General features: G+C 35.3%; 1 protein-coding gene across 1 annotated transcript in view; it reads left to right on the top strand.

The window, feature by feature from the left end:
- The first annotated feature begins 1,822 nt into the window (after positions 1-1,822).
- LOC142344422 (transmembrane protein 94-like) overlaps positions 1,823-13,557 on the top strand; it is a 138,476-nt gene continuing 126,741 nt past the window's right edge. Inside the window, exon 1 of the mRNA XM_075396049.1 lies at positions 1,823-2,345. Coding sequence (XP_075252164.1) covers positions 2,084-2,345 — 262 coding nt within the window. The 5' untranslated portion in view covers positions 1,823-2,083. The remainder of the gene's footprint in view (positions 2,346-13,557) is intronic.

Genomic DNA, 13,557 nt, shown 5'->3' with positions numbered 1-13,557 from the left:
TCGGATGTCAATCTGCCTTTTTCTTCAAAAAATGAAAATGAGTTTTTTTTCGAAGGGTTGGCGTCTGCCTGCTGTGTGACAAGCAAAAATTGCAGCAATAATGATTTTCTAATTCTACACTTCATCAACGCTAATATGATGACTACTATTTTTAGGATGGGCTTAAGTTTGTGATTTATACTGACAAAAATAAATAGTTTCGCATATAGTTTTTTCAGTTTTACCTTTTATCAGCACATGACACAGAATAGTGTACACATTTATTGTTCACGGCGAGGGAATATATCGGACCCTAGACTTTATTTCATGAAGAAAGCTTAGAATATGAGACCTGACCGGCTGCGTTACCGTGTTTTATTTTAACGTTGTTGTTTAACCATAATTAAAAATACTTTGTGTTAAGTAAAAAGATGTCTAGCAATGAATGTGACAACCCGCAGACGCATTTTGTATTGTATAATAATGAAGAGTGGAGCTTTTAGTGTGAAAAGGTTAATTGAGCATTGCGCTTATTTGAAATTGAAATGAAGCAAAATTCAATTTAACAAGAATCTAAAATGAGTGAAAGGTAAGAAGCGACAGATTGACTACAGATCTTATTCTTTAATCCTATCCGCTTTCTCTTTCACCCCCCCCCCCCCCCCCCCCTCCTCTTCCTCCTCCCCCACCCCTCATCGCCTTCCCTTTGCAGATAACAGCTTAAGAACAAAAGAGTTATTAACTGATCGAATAAATACTGCCACTGTTTTCGCTCTCTTTTTCTATATTTTCTCTCGCTTTCCCTCCCCTCCTCTAGTTTCTAGTACCCTTTCGAATCGTACCCTACTTCACCACTCAATACTGCAGTATGGTTCAATCTCTCGAATAGAATATTCTCGAATTTTTTTACTTTCTCATTGCCCATGTAAAAAATCAGCGAAAAATTCGTTGATATTAATTTCTTACAATATCTCATTTTTTTTCAACTGAGACGTCTGAGGAAATTTCGGGTTTGTGGGCGATAGGCACGTAGCCACCCTGTACCTAACCCTACCCCTTGATGCCCCTAGGGCTTTTTCTTGTCACAGATTTCCCCCTCCTTTTGTTTGGGCCATGAGTGCTTAATAGAAAAAAGCCGCAAACTATTCTCCTATCTCTAACACTATCATCGTTACCCTCCGATTACAACTAAGTACCAAAATTGTATTCACTCTCATTTGTTCACACATCTCAGTATGTAGTGAAACATTCAATTGCCCTATTCTTATATAGGGTTTCTTTCACGGGGTTTTATAGTCGTTTCCCCGGGCCATTTTCATTCAGTTTCAAATCAGATAGCTCTATTGTTTAAATTTGCTTCTGAGATAATTGTTTGTTTTGTTGTTTGGTCTGTTGTCTTTCTTAACAGACCTCTTTTACCCCTCACAACAATTTTTCATCTTTTTGTTTTTATGTTTGGAATGTCAGTTGTTGGTTTTGTTTATTCTCTTGGTGTGTGCAATCAAATAATTTGATGAAGATATCGTTAATCAATTTATTTTGCTGATAAAATGGCTATTTTTTATAAAAAAAAGTGCTCATGAAGGGAAGTATAGTGCGTCATTATTGATACATGTAGTGGGGAGTATTTTTGCCCTGTCTTGTTCACGTATATTTAAACCCAATTAGTCTAATTTTTCCTTAGTTATGCTGTGTATACCCATTTCGCTACAGATAATTCCAATTTTCTTGAATGTTTTTTCAAGTATCACCGCTTCAAACAGTAATGAAGGCTTTAGACGGAAGTATCTGTTAGCAAATTACACAAGGCTTCATTTTCGTTTTTATCTTTATTAGCATATTTATTTCCGCTTCATCATTTATGATCAAAACGCTCTTTTGAAGCCATGCAAATGTTATTCTTTTCATCGTGACGATTAATGAGAAAATGGGATTGAAATACTGCTCCGAGAATTTTAACCAAATTATACCAAATTTACCCCACAAGAATTTTTTGCGCTCTTAATTTATTTCGAGTGGTCAGTTTTGGTCTAATGAGTAGATAAAACGTATATCTTATGCTCATTTTTCATCACCAGTGGATTCCGTTTACATTTTGTCGAGCATGTCGTTATTAAATGAGAAATCGCTCGATTCGAGTGGCTTTAAAGCTGGTATAATATTCGAATGCTCGCGTCATATCGGACCTGAGACAGTTGACAATTTATCATGTGAAGCTGTTGCCGAGAAACGAGGGCTAAATCGTCACTCGATGTATGACTATAATAACGAAAGCGCCTGGCTCACAAACATCCCTTCTGGTTGTTTTATTGTTGATTTGCACCCTAGACAGATTCTGCCCCATTCGGCTTCTGATTTGGCGGAAGGTGAGTCTGATCTGTTCCGTTTTAAAGGAAAAGAGTTGCTTTTTGTCTTTTTCAGTCGCAGTGTCGGAATGGGAAGGGACTTTAAAAACTAAAATTCAATCAATCTTAGGTCCAACTTGTTTCAACGGGTGTGGGAAATACAACCCCACGAAAAAAAACATCTAATTTAAGATAGGAAATAAACCCCAGTTTTAAAATTGAATGTCGTCGTAATAATTTGTTCGGTTGTTATAGTATCATATCAAGTCCCATAGCAAGTCATATCGAAGCTCCTTAAAGCGAGGGTTTATTTCCGTGGGGCGGGGGGGGGTATTTCGTATTAAAAATTAAGTTGGAGTTCTTTCCTGGGTCTTTTCCGGGTTTCAATGCAACCATTATTTAAACGTTACTCGACTGGATCGTGTGCTTTTGCACTTCAGTTTGTGAAGCACGCGGCTCCAACTCTTGGTTCGTAGTCTCTGTTCTATGGCGAGTTAAAAAATGGTTATTAGAGCACAGGACCCCCCCCCCCCCCCCATTACTTAACCTGTTTCACAACGGAATTGATAATGACAGTTCAACTAGTTCGCAAAAACAGTCAGAAGACGTTTAAGATGGCATGCATTTATAAAGAGATGCGAAAATGAGCTGGCTGAAGGTTTGCAAAATACATAATGCTTTTATGCTAGAATTGTAAAATAGCTACAATATAATAATTGGGATGTTTTCCGTTTCTGCCTCCCCCCAGCCTAGTGGGTGCATATTATTTGCAACCCAGAGACGCACGTGCTATATTTTTACATAATGATTTACTGTGTAATGACACGTGCTGTCTAACGGGGGGGGGGGGTATAACGTACTGGGGGAGCACAAACGGAAAAGATCCAATAATTGAATAATTGAATCAAAAGGACGTCACCAGAAGTGGCACATTTGGTTGGGAAAGACGAATTTCGAAGAGATGCATCAACCATGAGCATAACACTAATGAATAATGCTCTTTCTCCACTTTTTAAGACAAACATTTGAATCTCTTTAAGACAATAAAGTTTCTTAGATTAGAACAAATCAACGTTGTTCATCTTTATTTTTAATGACAGATGAGTTCTGTAAATGGCCGTCTACCATCTTCTTCTATTAGGTCATCAGATGTGGAAAACACACCTTTTGGGTCTTTTCCTGTAGAACAATTTGTTACCTATGTTTCATTAAAACTGCAGAAAATTGAGACCTATAATTTTATAATTTGGTGTTTCTCATATTAAGTTCATCAGCTTTTTATTGAAAATTCGCAGAATTCTATCGAGCAAGATTTTTGCAGATGTCTCAGGTCTTAACTGGATGTTTTTGACAAGAAGTTTGTCTCTGCTTAACTCCTCTAGGGTCTGACTATCAGAGTTCAATAGTTTTACACTTCAAAACTTATTTTAAAATTTCGAATTGAAATTAATTTTGAATGTGAATCAGTACACACAGAAGTTTAAATAGCTTTCTTAACCATCCATATCTTTAATACTGTAGTTCATTCTTTATTTTCCAACATCGCAAATTGGACAATTAGATTAATTATCTGAAGGACCTTTGAAGAATTTGAAACTCGGCAGTGGATTTTAGGAAAGGTTGAATCACGACATTTCTGATGAATTGTTCTCCAGCCAAGTTATGATGCAATTATTGTATCGTTTGTATTTTTCAACAAAACGAATTCCTTTTTTCGAGTGACCGTGATCCAGATTTTCACAATTTCAAGCAGTTGAACTTATTTGGTGGCCATTTGCTATTAACTCAGTAACTCTTATTGCTTTCGAGTTCAGATAAATTTTTGACAAGTTGGTTCCTTATCTTTATCTCAGTGTTTAGTCACGCCGATCGAATGGCTAATTTTTTTGTTTAAATTGTTTTTAAGACTACATTTTTCTGTTCTGCGTGAAGAGTTCTTCATCTTAATGATCATGTATGTTATGAGCAGTGCCCTCCATTCTTTCGGGCAACAAACTCTGTTTCTTTCCTGTGGTTCCAACGCTGATGTTTAACGGAGGGAATATAATGTCACTGGTTTTTTTGTTAGCAACATTTTCTATGATAGTTTTCATCAACCAAGTTTTTTTTGTTCAGTTGTACGGTTCACCGCAAATGCATTTTTTAACAAGATTTTTTGATGCTTTTCGTCACCAATCATGTGTAGTAAAGTTTTGGCTGTTCTTAATGATGAAAGCCAAGTGTTCCTGAATCTTGGTTTCTAGTTCACATGAATGCAAGATATATTCCTGGCTCTGTAAAATGAGCTATAAGTATTTTGTGGCATTGAAAGCTAGCAATTCAGACAGCCATAACTTATCGCTTGAGAATTTGTACTTTCAACTGCCGGCAGCTTTCGGCTCCCAATTTGCTACTTATCTATCCCAATTTATCTATCTCGTTAGCTCTCTGTGGGATTTCATGGCGATAAATTCTGCTTGCTAGGACTTTGTTTATTCTTCTCAAGTAGAAAATTTGTTGATTTTAGACAATTGGATTTTGTGGCCCAGTGCATTTCAAATTTTGGTGCGTGTGAACTAGTTTTATTTCATAATCACTTCCTGTTTCTTCACGTGCTCAGCTATTGTGATCGCGTGTTCAAATTTCAACCCCAATTCTAATAACGGCTGCTTATGCAGCACCTTAACTTCAACATTCACAAGCTATCTATCATCACAAAATATTGCGACTTTTCAGTTCAGACTCTAACCTTTTAGTTCATGTAACTAAGATTCTTATCTACGCTATCTTATTACACTAGGAAACAATTGTTAGTTTAAGTATATCAGACGCTTTTACGTGTGTTGCAGCAATTTTTTCGTATTATTTACTGTTTCATTGGCAAGTATTAATAAAACTCCTCGTTAGACTTTTTTGCGTCGTTTAGCTTGTTTGTTTGTATGGAACACATAGTAAGCTTTGTTATGGAGAATGTTGCTAGCTAACGTCGGGGAAATTAAAGTTTCGGTGATTTTCCTGTTTTCTTTTTTTGACCAATTTAATACCAGGAAAGAAAAATTTGAACATCGGACAATTGCTATTGTTGCTTATTTGCATTATGTTTCGCTTCTTTTGAATTTCTCTTGTTACGAAATGTTTTCAATCTTTATCTTTTCTGCGCCTACTAAGCAAACTTTCAAACTTACCAGTCTGCTTAAAATCATTTGTTTTCACGTAACAATTTTCGTTCTTTCCATAACTTTGAAAAGAACGCAATTCCGTAAAGGGTTGGAAAGACATATTAGCCAAAACAATTTTATTGTTTATCTGTCCGACTTCTCAAAACTGCAAAAGGCTCCGAGACGAAATGTTTGTTTCGTCTGCCTTTCATAAGTAAAATTTGTACAATTATTGGGTAGTGTTGAAATAGTCTTGCATTTTAATATTCTGTAATTGTGGTTTCGGTTGCTTCTGAGCAGATATTTCATTTTTGTGAAGAATTTTTAGCGTACCTTGGAATTATTTCTGCAAATGAATTGACAGATACTAAGATTTTATAATTAACATCTGCTTTTATTATGGGCCCTTCATTCGAATTCTACAATCCTTATTGTACACAAAAACGTTTTTGCTTAAATGAAATTATTATCTTTGTGTTCAATCTATCGTCATCGGTTTTTTTTACCCGATCAAAGTTTATTATTTCTGAAGTATGCTCCAGCCCTATTGTCATTACAATTGTTTCTATTACAATAATTTCTAAAATTTATTTACTGTCCTCTCTGCTGGTGATTGTTAAATGTTCTGAACGAAGCATTTTTTTTACAAAGTTCATGTAACATAAAATATCGAAGAATAAGGCCTTTTTAGAACCTCTAGCAAAAAGTTTTCTTTTATTATGTGGCAAAGTCAAGTTTTGAGTTTATTTGGTGCTTTGTGGACAACAGTGGCAATACCTCTTCACCAATTTTCACTTTGCTAAACTTTTACGATAAAAATTGTGTACGTTAATCATGGACATAAGGTGACGCAAAATTCATCATCAATTTCGTGATTCATATTCACGGATGGACGTCACCCAGGATTTGAGTATTTAGTTAGCCTAAAACCTAATTGCTCCAAATTGTTTAGTAATAAATTGAGAACCAATTCAGATTCTTAAACGTTCTTGTGAGCAGTGATATGAGTAGTCGAATTGCTAAATATCTTCAATCCACAATTAGCCTAGCGATGGACATTTCTTAAATTGTAATCAGCAATTATGGGTTGCTGTAATTGCTAATTAATTGCTCTCAAACGAAGTTTGTAGCAATTATATTATTCCTGTCGGTCTTTTTAATGCGATTTTTCGCTTGACCAATTTTTCGTCTGACCAATTTGACTTTTCGTCCTCAAAAACGAGATAAACCGGTAGCACCCAGCGGGCATTAAGTGCTCTTAGAGCCTTTCAGCTCACTAGTCTCCAAGTATGCGATTCACAGAAACTGTTTCGCAGACTTATACTTATGGTGTCAAGGGCGGTTCTTAGAGATTGACCCCACCCACCCCGCCCCCTCCCCTACGACACCCCCACATCAGCGCTCTTCTCACTTCACCCCTTCCCCCCAATCCCCACCCTGCAAATTGTTCAGGCTGTAAGGGCTCCATGCACCCAAAAACCGCCCTCCCACCGTTGCCCAACGCTGTCCCCCCCCCCCCCCCCCACTGTTGCACCCCATCTGCCCCCGGTGCACCACCCCCCCCCCCCCCGCTGTGCTCACCTCACGCCCCTTCAATTAAGCTAAAGCTAGCCTCACCAAACATTGGCTAGCTACTGACGAAGTCAATCGCTCGCCGGTCGTTTGAGAGCAATTCGCCCGACGTTAGTCGGTTATGTTTGTCTTCTTGATTCAAAACTTGTTAAGTGAGGGATATTTTTGATGGAGAAAGAAAGCATAATGGAAAATTGTGATGGATATCTGCAAATTTGAAGCAAACTTAAACTAACTTTGCTTAATTCCCTATTCTTGAAACACATTTATGAAAAATAGTGATAAACGTGTGTAATTTTTTTGGAAATTGAGTTTTATCACGTAACTGAGATTTTCTTCGATGATGCTGCATCTATTTCTAAAATAGTTTGTAAGTGAGCATTGATAACTTTGTTGGCGCATCGAGAAGTCTTTTCCAATTTTATAAATGACGTAATACTTAAACAACAAACTTTTTGTGGTAGAATATAACGATGCTACATGTGAAACAATTTTCGCTCTCGCAATTTAATGCTTTTTACTAATTTTTGTTTAATGTCTTTTGATTTTTTCCTACGCTCCAACTTTTGCCTTTTCAATTTGTACTGATTTGCAAAAAATAATTTCTTTATCGATTTTCCCCAGGTCATTATTATTATCAAATGTTTGCACTAACTTTTGTTTGGTTTCATTTCATTTCTGAACGTTCAAATTTCGAATGGATATGTTTTCTTTGACGTAAATGGAGTTGTGATGGGTCTGATTTGTGAACGGTTTTTTTTAAAAAAACTTTTCCTTCATTTATTAACGTTTGAGGTCTTATTGGGTGAAGTCTGGTGAAAGTTATTTCGTTTTTTTTTCTAGCGTCAAACCTTCAGTATTTGAAAAGTCCTTTCAGCTTTTGATGCTGCATCGCCGTTAATGTAAATCAAATTCTAAACATAATTTTAATTTTTTGTACGCTTTTTTTATTTGAATAGATTTATGTTACTTAACTGAAAGGTACTAACGGTTAAATTAGGTACTGGACGGTTAAATTAGGTACTAAGTGTTTCTCAAGTTTGTGAAAGATTAATATTTGACAGAAAGTGGGTTAATTTACATTTTTAGCTCTTAGATAACCAACCAAGTCAAAAATTTAAAAGTAACTCCTTCAAAACGTAAACATCGAACTAAGCTCTTCAAATGTTTGATTTCCTATTTCTTTCATATATTTTGAATTGAGTGGAGCAACAATTTAAGAAGACATTTAAATTGCCAAAATTTTTATCAAATACAACGTAAAGTAAGCCATAAACACGCCATCTTTTCACTACGGTTTATCAAAACTTGTATTACCTAGACGGCTCTACAAAATTTACCTTTCGGTTCTAAATTAAGGTCTCAAAGAGATTACAATCCCCCTGGAATTTTGCGTAGCTAAATACATCAATCTGTCAAAATTTACACGACAAAGTCGACAAAAATTGTCTCTCCGCACATAAATCTGTATTCACACTACTATCTTTCACAGAAATCTGAATTTGTATGCAGAAACCAAAATTTGGTGGTTTTCAGAGTAGTTACTGGCAGTAATGTAAGTTGCGTTTCTACGAGGGCCCTCTTGCGGTAGACAAACTAGAAAAGCCAAGTGAGTTCAACTGTAGTTTAAGGATTCTTTGTGCTAATTTTAATATACCGATAGTATGAATTGTTAATTGCTTCAAACCAAAGTTGCATCAATTATTTTATTCGTGAGTTTATCTTTCGCTTTGTGCGTTTTCATCGCTTGCCCGTTCTGACTTCTGATACGATTTGTGTTCCAGACACTATAAAGTCATGCTTTTTCTATTTACATTCATCTTTTTTCTTTTTTTGCTTTATATTTTGCAGAGAAATTTTTCATGTTAAGTTGTTTTTCGAGTCAAGTCTCATTCCCCTACTTTTTTAATGCAGAGATGAAGAAGAAATTTGATTATAGAGTTTGGTTATTTTTTTATGAGTTTTTTTGTTTATATGAGTTTTTTTGCTTAATAAGTTGCCGAGAGAAATTTTTCATTGTATGCTGCCAAAATTGTTTTTGAGTGGATGGCGAATTGTTTTTTTTTTCGAGTAAAAGTTTTTTTGCTTGCTCTTTTCTAGGCTCATTTCTATCGTTGCCTGACATTTTTTTTTTGCGATGCATGATTGTATATTGCTTCAACCGGCTTAAAGTAGCAATTTTGCTGTGAATTGTTTTCGCGATGAATGACGCGTCTGTTGCTGCTCATACGTATCACAATTCCAGAAAAATTGAAATTGGTGAAATTTCGCTATGAATATCTTAATTTACCACGGCGTTATTGAATACTTTTTGTGCTCTGATATTTCAGGAAAGATAAACATGGAATTTTACCATACTCTCACTACTGCTTCCAATTTGAACGTTAGAAAAATTTGGTGCTCTGTGAATTTTTTCCTTATCCAGAAAAGAGGGAAAAGTTGATGAAATGGCTCTTCCCAAATTAGATCCGCCCATTTTTGTACGAGTGAAGCGTTTAGATGGATATTGATGGTTTTAATATTGGGTTATCTCTATCCCGTTTTGATACCCAATTTTGGCTCTAAAATTTTTGAGTCCAATCTTATTCCGCTACTTTTTAATGCAGAGGAGACAAAGAAATTTGATTATAGAGTTCACTGAACCTTCTATCAAATTGAGCTCTTTCCAGTTCAGGAAATTTTTCTTTTTATTGTTTGAAGTTAAAAAATAGTTGTTCATTTTTGCGCTTCTTTCGTATTGTATCCTCACAGTCTGAGATATAACCACCATTGTGGTATAATTGCGGAAATCATTAAGCATATTACACTTTGACAACAAATAAATTTACATTAACCAGTTATAATGTGATACCTTATTATTTTGCTTTTTTTTTATTTTTCACTGATTTTTAGATTGCTTTCAGTGTTTTCCCAATACGTTCTTGGAGAAGGGGTTAATTTTTCAGGAAAGCCCATTTTTAGAGGGTTGATATTGAAAAAGCTCTTTTTAAAAAGAAGAATATGCAACACAAACTTTGGAGAAACTGTTTCAAGACCAAATTAACATGGACAATTTTGCCTGTTTAACAAGGTTGTTGTTTGGGCTACAAATTTGACCTTGAGAGCGTGAAAAGCAGTCTTGGCTTATTTGGTCACATGCAACACGTGAATTAAGGTTTCCTTCAATGGGAATTTGGTGCGTTTGAGGAGTTTGATAGATTTACAATTACCCAACCATTTATTGACTTAGTACCAATGTTGCGTAAGGACCTCAGTAATTATTTCACACTCACTGCTCTCCCTTTCAATGCATTATTCTGCGGGAGTGCCCTTGGCAGGCTGGAATTTGTCCCTCTTGTAATAAATTTCGGATCGTTCTTTACCTCTCTGTCAATCGGGTCGCGATTGTGTTGTTTTCAAATTCTGCCCTCAATTTCTGTAGCAAGTACTATTACCATCCTTCCGTTACCCCCCCCCCCCCCCCCCTCCCTCTTAGCTCCCAAGGAAAAACGCTCTCCCAATTTTCCCTCTGTATCCCAGTAATAACTGCTTACCCTTGCGGTTCGCAACCTCATCTCGACACTGATTACTTCTGTTCGTACCTTATTAATCAGCGGGATATAATTCTTTTTGGCTCTTATTGGGCTAATTTGGAGAGATTTTCTCTCACTTTCTAAACAGATATCTTAAAATAGTTCTGGTGATAATATCTCCATTTCATATTTTGAGAAGATTAATATTAATGGTTATTTCTTATGACCTAGTTTCTGTGAAATGGTTTTTGGGATATATTTTTGATTCCATATATGAAGTAGATTAATTTCAATGATTGCTTTTGTTTTATATTTTCAAAAAAGCGTCAATTTTATGAGGATTATTTTTGGGATATGAAGTGGATAGGGGTGGCAGACTTTTTGGTGCTGGATTGTCTTGGAAGTAATAGATTGTGATCCCTAATTGCATCCTGTCATTTGCACACCTTGATCTCTGTCACAATCAATCTAATACAACCGACTATGACTACAGGATACAAAGCCCGAATCGGATCTGTTCTGTTTTGATTCGACACGCAGTCTTTTTTGACCCCCCAAATTATGTGTTGTTATATAGCACGTTGCTACGTAAAAATAACAGCACTGGTGCCCGGGCAGGGGGGGGGGGGGGGGTTGGGTAAAAGAGTTATATGCTCGCAATGGTTTTTAAGTTTTGTTCACGCAAAAAGTAATTTTTACTGCTTGAAGTTTTGTTATAAATGCTCAGTTTTTTTAGCTCTTCATTTATTCTGAAAAATTTTATGAAATTAGTTTTTTATCATGTTTTAGATTCAGGAGTTCCTCTCGATTATTAGCCTGCTACGTTTAAATTTCACGTACTTTAGCATTTCACTCAATTTTAATTATTATTTAGAAACTATTAACATTTTTGTGTAGTTTTTCATCGGATTATTTTGCTACGTTTAATTAAAATTACTTTTTTGTTCGCCTTACGTTGAGTGAAAAAAATTGATAAATAAATGACACAATCTTAAAGTGAATATTGAATTTAATTGTATTTATGCGCGAATTGTTTCATAACAAGTCGATTATAATATCCTGCGGTTTTTGGCCGTTGGTTACAATAGCTTAGAACTGTTTTAAACTATTTGGTCCTCTCACGGTCACAGTTACGAAGAAAGCTTGTTGCTTTGGAACGACAAAGTTTATTTATGTAAAAATTTGACATTTATTTGTCAAAGTTCCATATTAAATCTACAGTGAAACTGTGTTGCTTTTATAGTCCTGTGTTGCTTTTTGATTTATTCGAACAGCTTTTGTTGGCTCCACTAGAATGAGTATGGTGTTTGTTCTCAGAAATTTGTTGTTCACTCTTCGGTATCAGATTTTTGTCCTTTGAGTGAAAATAAATAATTCCTATTAACGGTTATCGTTCCAACATTTGAGAGCAATCGGGCATTATTCTCGAGAAACTAACTTTTTTCTCCAGAACCAATCGAATTGTTGTTGATCAGTTAGATAAGCACAGTTAAAGCACATTGTTTTTGATCAGTTAGATAACTAGTAAAAGCGTTCAGCTCGACAGGAAAACCCGTAAGTGTTTCAAGCAAAAACGAGTGATCAACCGTGTCAAAAGTTTGTTCAAATCCAAAAGATACAAATCACTTGATTCCTTGCTGTTTATCACAGCTCGAGTAGATTTCTTCTCGTAGAGTAGCGTGAAGTATCTTGGCGTAATTATTGATAGCAAACTAAAATTTGATGGAGAAGTGAAAAAGATTCTTCAGAGAATGGCTTGTGGAATAAAGGTTTTGAATACACTAAGTAAAAGTTTACCAGAGAAAACGAAAATCTTATTGCTTAATGCAATAGTAATAAGTCATCTACATTATTCCGCTTTAATTTTGATAGGGTTGCAAAAGTCATTACTCACAACTTTAGAAAAACAATTGAATTGGGGAATAAAAACCATTTTTAATAGAAAATACGATCGGTCCACAGATCTCAAACTTCGCAACAAAATATTACCAGTCTCTTTTCTCTTGAAATAGCATTGCTCAAAATATTTTTTTCGCTTACTCAGAAACGATCTTTCAGCATATAAAATTGAACCTCTCTCTACCATGAGAATAGAACAACATGACAGGTCAAAAAAATAACGTTCGATATAAGGAAGAACAATAAGTTTTAAACTATTTCTTTTATTGCACAAGCCATTCCAATTTATAATAGTCTGCCTTCTAATATTAGACTGAAAACAACATCGAAAGCTTTCTTAAAAAAAGAACTGAAAGAATATTTTCGGAAAGAATTTTTGAAAGACCCAAAAGTAACTGATATGAAAGATGACATTGAGAGCATTAGATTTTAATTTTTTTAAAGTCTTCATGATGTACATGAAGACTTGATGTACATGAAAATTGTGAGAACATTTTATAATCGCATTTTAGGCCATTTTTTAACTAATGTAATGTCACATTTTAGTTGCGTATTTTAATGTTTTTATAATTTTTCATAATGTTATATTCTTAATCTTACTTTGCCTCTTCTACCATTTGTTTTTTATTCTAATATGTTCCAGAGGAAATTAACAATGTTCTTTTTTTTCAATGAGCGCTACTATTGCGTCAGCGCAATTTTCGTTTGAACGAAAGACATATTGATTTTCTTTGGGCAATGTTATGTTTTCTAATGAAACACAGCATTCTCAGTTAGAATTTTTCAAAATATCTAAACAAGGTACCCAGCAAACTTATTGTTCAGTTTTTAGGCAGATATGTATCACCACAGTTGTGAACTGCGACAACTTCTGCTAGTTTTCGTACTAATGGAAATTGGTCTGCATATCTGCTGCATTGGTTAAACATATTAGACAAGGACTCGGCTAGAACTGGATGGGAAATCCTAAAATGTTGTCATGGCCAGCTGGCGTTTGTTAGGCAAAGACTCGTTTTGCGGAATTTTAACTGCAAAAGATGGCCCTCACTTTGCAAAAAAATAGTTCATTTGGACTGTGGGCTGTTATAACTCGTTTACAAAGTTTTTTTTTGA

Source organism: Convolutriloba macropyga, chromosome 8 (genome assembly GCF_964194025.1).
Source record: "Convolutriloba macropyga chromosome 8, txConMacr16.3, whole genome shotgun sequence".
Classification (NCBI taxonomy): domain Eukaryota; kingdom Metazoa; phylum Xenacoelomorpha; order Acoela; family Convolutidae; genus Convolutriloba; species Convolutriloba macropyga.
This window is presented reverse-complemented; position numbering and strand designations above follow the sequence as displayed.